This window comes from Astyanax mexicanus, chromosome 2 (assembly GCF_023375975.1).
Source record: "Astyanax mexicanus isolate ESR-SI-001 chromosome 2, AstMex3_surface, whole genome shotgun sequence".
Classification (NCBI taxonomy): Eukaryota; Metazoa; Chordata; class Actinopteri; order Characiformes; family Acestrorhamphidae; genus Astyanax; species Astyanax mexicanus.
Genome location: NC_064409.1, coordinates 59075370 through 59087315, shown reverse-complemented (window position 1 = coordinate 59087315; position 11946 = coordinate 59075370). Strand labels below are relative to the sequence as shown.

Below are 11946 nucleotides of genomic sequence, written 5' to 3'. Positions count from 1 at the left end.
GAGATGTTTTAAAGAACACTGTGATGCAAAATCACTACTTTTGTTTAATTATCATTACATTTATTGCACATTATTAGTGTTTTACTTAGCTAATAAACACTTACTGCCTAGATAAGAAGCTTTTTTATTGTAACTTTCTTTCCTATGCCTTAATGTGGCTAAAACCTTGAAAAACATGCCAGTTTCTTTTTCAGTCATTCTGCTTTCAGACACTTTAGCCCTTAAGCTCGGCCTGCTGCAGGGCTTCCCATCTGTCTGAGTCAGATATGTATCTGATGCTCGGTGTGGATGTGTTTTGTACTCAAGCCCTTGTGCTTCATTCCAGCTGATTGCTCATTTTATAATGCTAATGGACGCAGGCTGGTGTTGGGTTTCCCCCCCGTCAGCTGGCCACTGCCACCGTGAGAGATGCTTAATGGGGGCTGACAGCTCATGGAGCAGAACTCATTCAGAGTGGGATTTGGTATGTGGGATTGGGCTGGTGTCATTCAATGGACATATTAGTGGCCTTTATGAGTCAGGACGGATCTGATGTTGGTAAGCTCTTCTCCAGGATGTATCACTATGGAGAATGGACTTGATGGGACACTCCACCCCACCGGCCCTCAGATCATAGGGGGGTTTGAACTTCACTAAAAAGCTGAAAAGGCTTGCTGCATGATTCACAGACTTTTAGAAATACGTTTTTTTATATTTATATTTAATATGAAAAAGGACTTTATGTGTTGTTTTACACTGTTATACACAGATGGAGAAGTTTTTGAACTTAAAAAAATGAGTAAAAAATTGAAGAAATTCCGCTTTCATTTTCTAAAAAAAAAAAGAGATAAAACAATGAATAAAAAAATAGATAAATAAACATTTTTTAAAAAAATGACATAATCCTCAGTAAAATTTGAAGTAATTTGTCTCAAACGACATCTGAATGATGTCAACGTATCACATTTCTATACAGCAAACTGCAGCAGACAGCACATTGTTCACTCAATTATGCAATACTATAGCTAACCATCTGTCCACATAGTTAATGTTATTTAAAGTCATGAGACAGTGTATCTGATATCTATGAATGGTACACCTTTCAAATGAATGGGCCCTTTTATTCTGTTAAGGTAGCAGGAGAGGTATCGCCTTCCATTGGCAAAGATCATTCAGTATAGCACAATGTGTTATTATTAGTGGGTTTATTGAAATGTAAATTCAGAGGACAAAGTGACCCAGATTTATATCAGAAGTGAAAGGGCATGAATTTTGTTGTGCAGGTGGAAACACAGGCAGCATTATGTTAAGTTATACACAAAAGCAGTTAACGGTTACTCTCCGGAAACTTATACAGACACACAGAGAGAGAAAGCAGGTTCTGACACACAGAGAGCCATTCTGAGCTCTATACTTTAAATAGAGAAATGGAGGCTTGAATACAGACTGTAAAAAAATCAGTTTATACAATTTGTCTAACAATAAGTCCAACACACACGCAGACACACACATAAACAAATAAACACGTGATTGTATAAAATGTACTATAGCACCAGATTTACACATGGATTCTGTCACAACATAAAAAATGTAAACTTTTTGTTCTGTGACTGCATGTAGTACTTAAAATATAGTACTGTAAAATATAAATAAACATAATGAACACAATTAGCACTATTAATTAGTGTACGTATTACTTTACTGAATCGGGTAAACTGTGGAATGTAACACTGATTGGGCCTACTTAGTTGAAAGTTCCAGTAACAGCAAAACAAATCTCAGTGTATACGTGTTGGTAACCGCATTAATAAATAGTATTAATAACAATAAATATTCAAAAGTGTTAATAATAAATATTAGCACACACTTGTAAAAAAGTAACATTTGAAACATGGTTTAAAAAATCGTATAGCTCAATGGTGTCTAACACAGTGTCTATTTTTATAAAAAATAATTACATATTAGTATGTCTATCTATACGTAAAGACCAGTGTATCTCCATCCTGGTCCTGGAGCCCCCTGCCCTGCACATTTTAGTGTTTTCCTTTCTTCAACTCTTTGCGGAACAGTGGTCATAGTAAGAATTTTTTGTTTTTTTTCTCATTTCTCACTTTGCAGTTGAGTTTAAAGAGGAATTCTCTACATTTTCAAAAAGATTTAACAATATAATCAACATCACTAACACATCGCAATAGTTACTCAGGTATGGTTTGTAATTTGCCCATAACAGTACATTAATAATTGTGAAAGTTAGAAATTTGCAGGGCAATGTGTCTCCAGGCCAGGTTTTAGAAATAAATAAAAAAAAAATCATTATTTTTAAAAAGTGAATGTTTGGAAACCTTAAAATTTATGAAAAGGATTTCTGACAATAATCAGAATAACTATTTTTGAATGGGGGCTTTTCACCTCATTAACAACAGGTACAAAACACAAAATACTATTCAGTTTTACTGTCTTCAGTCAACTGTGTAACGTGAAAACTCCTCCTGTTCTCTCCCAGTCGCTCGAGCCAGGGGAGAGCTCTTTTCAGTTCTACATTGTGCAGTTTTTCCAGACTTGCTGTGAGTCCGCTGATGGGTGAGTTTCCTCCATGGCCAACAGACACTGATAGGTGTGGTATGCCCCCATTTTGAATGACTGAGATCTCATTGGTTTTCATTGCTAGTCCATTAGTAAGAGCTGCTGTGGCATACTGGTTCCAGAGGCTGATGGACTCTCCGTTACTGGCATTGCCTACAGTATCTTTGGGGAGAGTCTCTGGAACTTTCACAGAGTTAGATTTAAGGAATGTCAAAGGACCATCGACAGAGAGCCTGCGACCTCGCCGGGCTGGAGAACTGTTCCACATGTGGGTTCCCATATGAACCTAGATGGATGAAGAATAAGAGCAAAAAATATACAAACGTAAGATACATACTGTAGTATACACAGAACAAACGTTTAGCACATTAGTTAAATAATGATAGTTGTTATATCCAATGTCTTCAATGTCCTGTAATGAACATCAGTCAGTGACAGATGCCGTAAATGGTGTAATAGTGCAATGCAGATGCTGTAAATAGTGCATGTCTCTTAGAACTCTAGGCCAGTTTTTGATAGTATAAATGACCTTTATTTTCCTAAAAATTACAAAGCATTTACAGGAAACGGTCACATGAGGTTATTTGTTAGTGAAATAATAGACTACTAAAATATACAATAAAATAGTCCAAACTAAATTAAAAACTGGACGGCCTTTATTATTAGTTAGAATATATTTTCAATAATTTGATCTGGCCCAAGGACTTGTGACTTTTTTATGAAGCCTACAATAGAGGATAAGCTATTGTAGGCTATTGTATTGTGGCTAATTGTTTTCCAAGCTGGATTACTTATTGATTACTGATATCAGGTCAGTGGCACTGTGCTGCTCAGACTGGGTAAGTTTTGCTGTTTGATATTATGTGTATTATGTTGACATACCTTTAAATTTCCTTTGGTGGTGAATGCACGCCCACAGATGGTGCAGGCAAAAGGCTTCTCTCCGGTGTGGGTCCTCTCATGTATCTGTAGAGCACTGGATGAAGAGAAAGTCTTCCCACAGGTGTGGCAGAAATGCTGTTTGGGGGTCCGCCGCGCTGGAGCTGGTGGTGCTGACAGTACCGGCAGCGTGGGCGGAGGTGTACGCATGCTTAATACAGAATCTTTCCCGTCTTTATTCAAGATGTTGCTCACTTCCATCTTTACCCTTGAGGATATGAAGTGGCCAGTAGGGGGGTAAGGTGGGTTTGGGGAAGATACAGGATTCTGGCTTGCTGGCTCAAACAAGCGTGAGGGCAGTTCTCGCATCTGGTGTGTGAGCATGTGCTGCTTTAAGTTGCCTTTGGTGGAAAATCCCCTGTTGCATGCAGTGCATATGAACGGTCGCTCTTTGGTGTGGCTGCGATAATGAATGTCCAAGGCACTCTGGCAGGCAAACGTCTTGTTGCAGATGTCACAAACATTGCTCCTAGAAGTTTCACGGTCCCGGAAAAGCAGGGTGGTTCCGTCATTGAAGATATCATCAGCAGTTGCTGAATCAGGTGGGCTGGAAGATGGGCTGGAACGTACAGTACAGTTTGACTGTATGAGGCCTGTGCTAGTCATGTCTAGAGAAGATGTTTTTCGGTTGTTCTCAGATGTAAGAGATCTATAAGTCTCCAATGCAGAGCTATTTGGAGACAAAGTGTCCCAGGAAAATGTCGTTTCAGACAAGGCAGGGCTTGTAGGCCTTTGGCTCATGTGGTCATCATTAGGAGATGATCTGAGGGCCAAATAGTTTCTTTCCTCTGACCTATTCTCCAATCTATCAATTAATACATCCCTCTCTTGTAAAACCTGGAATCTCTGACTCTCTGACACAGGAGTCTTTGTGGCTTGGGATGAAGAAGGTGAAGAACATAGGCTGTCTAGAGGAGATGAGTCTTTGGAATCTGAAGTACTCTCAGTTATTTCCATGTTTTCATCAGAGGGGTTCTCTTGATCATCCATGGTCTTCATTTCTGCGGAGCAGGCATCATCTTCCATGGACTCTGGGTAATTTTCTGAAGAGAAGACATTATTGGGGATTTCTCCAACCATGTGCATACGTATGTGTTGTTGTAAAACCATGGCATTAGTGAACTTCTCTTGGCATATGGGGCACGAATGCTGTATCCTCAGAGGTGGCATGGCACGATGGATGCTGTAGTGCGTTTTGAGGTTTCCTTTGGTTGTAAAGGCTCTTCCACATATTCTACACTTGAATGGCCTCTCACCTGTATGTGTGCGATAGTGCATTTTAAGAGCACTCTGGCAACTGAGTACTCGATGACAAATGATGCACTCGTTGGGCTCCATGCACTTTTTGTCGATTTTCTCTACCAGTTGCTGCAGCTTGGTGGTTTCTGAGGCTTCCATAGAGTCTGGGAGATTGCCAAACGGAAAGTTTGGTTTGAGATTCTCACACAGTAGTGAGGTTACTGAATTTGTTTTGATAGTAGAAGCATTCTTAATAAAAGGGTGTTCCTCTGAATCATCACATAAGGAGGAGTTCGCATAGGTTGCAAAGCTCTGGGATGTTTTGACCTCTTCATATTTTTCATTTAAAGTCCGAAAAGAGTCACTACCGAATTCCTCTTTGCTATTTCTTTTTTCAAAAGTCTTAAATCCATTTAAATCACTAAAGGCAGGACTAGAACTAGGAGCACTGGTAATTGAAACCACTTGCTCTTCGCGTTTAATTACGCTCGGAAGACTTGGCAAAGATGCGGGAAACAACAATGCAGGTAAGTTGGTCACAGATGGTTTGCTGTCCAACCAGTTGGACGCAGGTTTGTCTGGCGGCATAGACATACCATATGGAATGCCTGTACTCGTTGGAACATTATCTAAGTGCTCTGGAACTGGAAAAGGATTCATTTGTACATTGGGATATTTCTCCTTATGCCGTTGGAAGTGAACTTTTAGATTGCCACGTGTCGAAAAGCGATTCCCACATATGTTGCATTTGTATGGTCTTTCTCCTGTATGGGATCGCAAGTGTATCTGCAAAGCACTGTCACTTCCAAATATTTTGGCACAAAATCTGCATTTGTGCTTAAACAAACCTTCATCCAAACGCGCTTTTTGTTCAAATAAAGTCGTCATGTTGGGCAATTTGCCTTTCCTGTGCTGAGCTAAAGCAGTCAAGGCATTCAAGTCCTCTACAATTGTCCCAATGCTTGGCAATGTGTTTGCAAAGACATGATTCTTAGAAGATGTATGAGGTAGGTTAAGCTTATTTGTTGGATTGGGATTTGATGGAGTATCAGTAGGTACAGCAGGTGAAGTTGAATGACTCTGCTGCCTATAAAAGATACTACCACGACTAGACTGGCGTCCAGATACATGTGTTCCAAGTCTTGGTATTGGAAGTTTGCTTTTATCTGTATCTGTTACTGGAGAAATCTCTCTGCCACTCAGTACTGCTGCACTGCTGTCATGACTGTTCGATAAAACGGCATTTTTAATTTGTTTAACTTTGCTAATGCTAGCAGACTGACTCGCAAGGCTTTGTGCTAACCCTGTGGCTGCTGCTATCTGCTGGGAGAGGTGGGAGCTGAGTGTTATTAGCGGGTTGGTCAGAGAAATCCCTGATGCACCCTGACAGTTGCTGGGGGGTAAGGATGTATCTGTATTCTGAGCTGCTAACAGTAATATCTGATGTCGAATTTGCTCGATGAGCTTCAGCTGCTCTACCTGCTGTTGCTGCAGAGCCATGAGTTGTTCAATTAGACCAGGTATGGCTACGTTGCAGTTGGCAGGACTACTGCTGCTAACATCTGCATTAAAATAGATCTCCTGAGAGAACTGAGCTACAGCCACTTTTGTGCTCTCCAAATTCTCAATGAACACATTGCTACTGGTAGATGATATTGTGCCCATTTCAGGTGGAGAATCATCTGGAGGCAACCCTGATGAATACACTGAAGTGATGCTTGCATTGCTCGTGTTTCCATCTCCTGTGCCATTTTCATTTTCTGGTTGGGAGTGACTTCCAATGTCAAAACTGCTGCCCTCAGACATGAGTGCTGGTTCTGTGTCCTGTTCCAGTATATTCTCTTCTGAAAACTCTTGAAATCCTTTGGTATCTTCTTTACTGATTCTTTCATTCATCTGCTCCTCTACATTGTGAGAAGGTGAGCTAAATGTGAAAGATGTGGAGGGAGAGGCTGGACTTCCGTTTTCACTCATGATTAGAACTAATGGATTCTTACAGCAACCCATACGATGCTCTTGGAGATCTGGGAGGGTAAAGAACTCGGCGCAGCAACTTTCACACACATGGACATCAGCTGGTGGAGAGCTGATGTATTTTACGTGGTAGTCTGCATTATTGTTAGAGAAAAAGAAACAATATATTTGTTAGATTAGAAGTTAATCAGTTTCATGTTAAATAACTCAAAATCAGTAAAAGTTGGGACAGACACAGCATGTTATTTACTTTTATATAACTGTAGACAGTATAAACCCAATACATTTTGTTCTGATCAATTCCATCACATTTGTTGACATACATAATTTTTTTTCCGTTCATTTCAGGCCTGGAACACATTAAAAAAAGTTGGGTCAGTAAAACATTTACTACTTTGCAATGGTGCCAATCCTTCTCACAACACTTAAAATATGTTAGGCACTAAGCGATACCAAGTGATAAAGTGTTCAGGTGTTATTTTTGTATGGTTTATCTCAGATGCCTCCAAGCCCAGAGAAGTCGACACCACTTTTGGATGTGGTTGAAATAAGGCTTCTGTTTTGCACAGTAAAGGTTTTATGTGGAACATTTGTAAATGTAACTACATATTATAGTGCCTGATAAAGGTTTGCCAAAATAATGTAAATAACTTAATTTGCCAAATAGCCTTGCCCATGTGGTTGTATCAGCTTTTTCAAATGACAGCTCCTAATGTCCATCTGAGGAATCTGAGATTACGAATGTTTAGCTCAAGCCTGCCTCCATATTTTTTAAATGGTAAAATAATACATTTGCAAATCTAATCATGGTTTTTAAACATTTTAAATAATTTTCTTGCGCATCTGTTAACACACTGGTTATCTTCTTTCCATCTTTGCTCCTGAATTACTGCTTTTGTTTTAATAGTGCATATGCTTGTACCAAAATCATTATTTATTTTTTTTGCACCTCATCACTACCCATAAATTGCCCCTTTTCCAACTTTTTGGGGGATGTATTGCAGACCTGAAATGCAGGAATTGATTTATATTAAGTTGAGCAAAATATTAAACATTTGTTAAAGTAAACGTAAGAAAAAGTTTTTTGTCAGTGTTTTTCCAATTTTATACTGTTTTCTGAGTTTTTGTCCTGATTTGGGATTGTAGCAACATAGTGTTTAAGAGGAAATTCAATACCATCAAAAATCATTTAAGTTTATAGTGCTCCATATTGTATATTATCATGACATGTTTATTACCCCTAATCTAATCACTTACTGCCATCATATTACATATATAGCTAAAACAAATAGACAGGGGCAAAACTTACATTTTTTAACATTTAAAACTCATTTAATAGCATTTTATTTTTGTGTTATTATTGTTTTGTTGTTAGGATATTGTTTCTTTGCTTTTTCTGGTTTAAATTTTAATCTGCATCTCTTAATAAATTAGTTTGGGCTTCTTTTGTTTGTTATTTTAATTTTGCTGGTGTTTTGCTCACTCTTTTGTATATATACAGCAATTTGAGCTGCATCTTAAATGTATGAAAAATGTTATATAAATAATGCTTATTTTATTATTATTATTATTATTATTATTATTATTATTATTATAAAAAGGTTGCAGAATGACAATACAATATTAAACACAACTTCATTCAGCACTGCTAAAAAATTGAAAAATGTGGATTAATATCAATATAATGAGCCTTTTGTTTCCGCAACATAATTTTGTTGTTTTGTTGTAATTTTATTCAAGCACTGTGTAACAATACATTTTTCAAGATTTATTCTATATGAATACATTATTAGAAGTATAGTGATATACTGTTATAGTATTCCGTGTCATGACAGGGTGAGCTAATGCATTCAAGTGTAGCATAAAGTTTTGAGAAACCAAAAGGTACAGTATTGTTATAATGACTTGTACTTTTATGTCACCAATGTAATCTGGTCAGACTAGTCTGAGTGTACAAAACTGTATACAAAACCCAGATTTACTCAATAATTTGTATGCTTTTTTTTGTTAAAAAGTCAAAATATAATTATTAAGACAGATACAGATTTCACCACATATTACATGACCTGAGTGTATAAAGTTAAATGTGTGCAGCAGGGTTTCTGAAGCTCTGCCACCCTGTGCTGGAACTTACCCAATGTTTCAGAAGAAGTGAGATGTGGGTCCAGGTGGACGCACTGAGGGTTCGCCTGTTTTCTCCGAGACATGCTGCTCCTGCATCAGCAAAACACACAGGATTTATCACTCACCGCCCAACTCGTTCAAAAGTCTACAAAACTACTTTAAACCTCAAATAAAAACACAGTTGTTCTGGTGTATAGAAGTGAAATAAGTTAAGCGCTAAATAAAAACCTGTCAGAATCTGTCTAATCACCTCGTAACCCGCGCTGTGCTGCTGTACACTAACCCTGCAGCTCCTCAGAACATCCTCCACATATCCATCTCCACAGCTCAGACTGAGCCCTGCACCAGACAACAAGTAGCAGCTCAACCACGAGAGCTCCAGGTGAACGCGCTCCTACAGCACGCGGGGGTCAGAACCCAGCCCTGCCGCCACGCTATTGGATACCAGCGCCAATGGGCGGGGCCTGTGCGGGACACGGCGTGGATGCCAGTGTGAAGGGGCGGGGCTTGTGCGAAGCCTGTGCGTGGATTGGGCGGGACTCAAGAGTGTGTGTCAGCCGGAATCAGAGAGAGGTCATGCAGTGAATCACTGGAGCTGATAATAACACTAATAACACACACACACACACACATAGAGATTCGAGAAAAAGCTGTAGTTTATTAGTAGAGCACTCCTGCTCTACAACCCTGCACTGATCAACATTAACACTGTGCGTTTACCCATCACACCTACTCAAACTCAGAACCTGTTTCTATATTAGCCATAGCTTCCCATTATTTACTATATGCTCATCACTTTTTTACATTATTAAATTAGTAATTGTTACATTAGCTACAGATCCACATTATCTCTCTGTACTGTTGTTTCATTCTGTTGTTTGTTTGTTATTTGTTTGTACTGAGCTGGAGGGAGTTTTTCCTTGCCACTGTTGTCACCACAATTATTGGCATCTCTGTGGTGCTCGCTCATATAAAAGGCATGGACCTGTTTACTCTGTAAAGCTGCTTTGTGACAACTTATGTTGCGCTAAATAAATAAAATTGAATTGAATTGAATTGAATTTAATATAACACATAAAAAAGGAATAATTTACTAATCATGTATGCTTATTTATTGTTTTTATTGTGAGTTTACTTAAATGCTGTTTTTTTTATGTTGGGAGACATACTGTACATTCAAACTTTAGATAAATGGAATAAAAGTGGCAGAAATACAGAATTCCTCACTTTACATTTGTTTTGTTGTAAACATCAGCATACCTAATTCACTTTCAATGTGAAAAATTGGTTGGTTTATGGTTATCCTTTTATACTAACATTACAGTCTGGAGCTTCAGTTTCATTCTGCAGTGGGTGATCATAAATCTGTCCCATCTGGGATGAGCTGGCAGAACATCTCTTTAGAAGTTTAGAAGTTTTCTCTCTTAAACATGTAAAAGTTTTTTTTTAAATCTAATTATCAGTAACTTTTGTGAGCTTTTGTAACACAAGGCATCTAAACATAATACATAAAAATACATAATGCATAAAAACGTATTATTTTCTTCATATTTTGGGATTTTATTAAGCTTGGATAGGCCCTTCAAAGTAAAAAATGGCCTACCATTAGAAATTAATATTTAAGTGCATAAAATATAATAATATATAGCCTAATACTTAAACATGTGTTTAGACACATACATTGGATAGACAGTGTTTCTCAATCACACCCTCACGTGCATGTAGTTACAGCATGTTTTGGTGTGGATCTAGGTGAATAAATGCTGAAAGCAGTAGTTTTAGATTGTTATTACAGAATTTTCCTGTATTAAATATGTATTCCTGTAATAAATATGTGGGGCAAACAAGTTTGCACCCTTTTTTTTTGCAAATGATGTAAATACACTAGTAACCCTTTACCGACCACATGGGGTAACACAGTGACACCTAAGCAACCACCTCATACACTTTACCAACCACCTGGGATTCTGTAGCAACTGCTTAGTCATCATTAAGAAAGGGAACCACATTAATCTTCTAAAAGCATTTATTACTTTTATTCTTTAATATGTTTAAAAATGAATTTTGTAATATGCTTAAAAGGGACATATAATTAAAAAAAATCCACTCGTGTTTCAACTGCCTCAATAAATACTCCAAGCCAAAAAAAAAAAATCATCCATCAATTTTCTGTGAATCATTTGAAAGATTTTGGTGTAAAGTCAGCAGATAAGGGAGATTAATTTTCTGCATCTATCGCAGTTAAGCATGAACTAGCTTGTTTATGTTTTGCCATTTAGCACAAGCTAACAGTAAAAGTGACAAAGCCCTTAATCGGCTCATTCTGAAAGGGACTGAAACTAGTTTAAAGTGTTGGAGAATTACATGTGAAATCTGTTTTAACTCAGCACCAACTAGCACACTGACCATCCTATACTTTTGGCAATACCAGCAAGTTGATTGGCTGATTGGGTCTTTTGCAAAGACCATGAACCACGGACCATGAAAATGACCATAGAAAAACATGATGACTTTTAAGACATTTTGTTCCATAAATCTTTATAAAAAATGAAATACATATAAAATATTGTATAGTGGTCCTTAAATTTCTCGATTGGTCATACATGTGTAATATAAATGTAAAATAATAATAAATGTATAATTTGTTCTAGGTGTCTATTACTATAATATTGATGTATTGATAAAGACAACTCCAAAGACAGCACTTACACACTGGTACACTCACACACTAATAATTAAGTGCCTGTTTCCTACAGTGACAAATGGCTGCAGGGCCGGAGTGAAAAATTATAGCTCATAATAAACGTTTAGGCCTTTCAGAACGGATGGTAATTCATATCCCGAGATGAAAACATGATTGTGTCACAGGTGTGACAGATCCTCTTATTCAAACTACCCCATCCTTATCTGCTTAGTTAATCACAAGGAGCAGACATGCATGCACTTACATGAGAATGTGCAGTCGCACTGCTGTACGTGCACAATGAATCATTCAGTGTATAGAGCGCATATCACACTGTGTATTAAAACACACACTTATTGTCCAGATAAATGGGTTTAAATAATGTGCTTAGCTGCCTAAAGCATAAGCACAATACTGTACACAAA

General features: G+C 37.8%; 1 protein-coding gene across 1 annotated transcript; it reads right to left on the bottom strand.

The window, feature by feature from the left end:
- Positions 1 to 1167: 1167 nt before the first annotated feature.
- Positions 1168 to 9546, bottom strand: sall1b (spalt-like transcription factor 1b). The gene is made up of 4 exons (XM_022672176.2): positions 9089 to 9546; positions 8849 to 8928; positions 3445 to 6848; positions 1168 to 2848 (listed from the first exon to the last, which is right to left on the bottom strand). Exons 2-4 carry the CDS (start codon positions 8919 to 8921, stop codon positions 2420 to 2422), a joined length of 3906 nt encoding a protein of 1301 aa, XP_022527897.1. The 5' UTR covers positions 8922 to 8928; positions 9089 to 9546; the 3' UTR covers positions 1168 to 2419.
- Between the last annotated feature and the right edge of the window lie 2400 nt (positions 9547 to 11946).

Coding starts and splice junctions, on each gene's coding strand:
- sall1b (XM_022672176.2), bottom strand. CDS start 8,921: ATGTCTCGGAGAAAACAGGCGAACCCTCAGTGCGTCCACCTGGACCCA. Junction 6,849..8,848: donor CACTTCTTCTGAAACATTGG/GTAAGTTCCAGC, acceptor ACAATAATGCAG/ACTACCACGTAAAATACATC. Junction 2,849..3,444: donor CCACCAAAGGAAATTTAAAG/GTATGTCAACAT, acceptor TCATCCATCTAG/GTTCATATGGGAACCCACAT.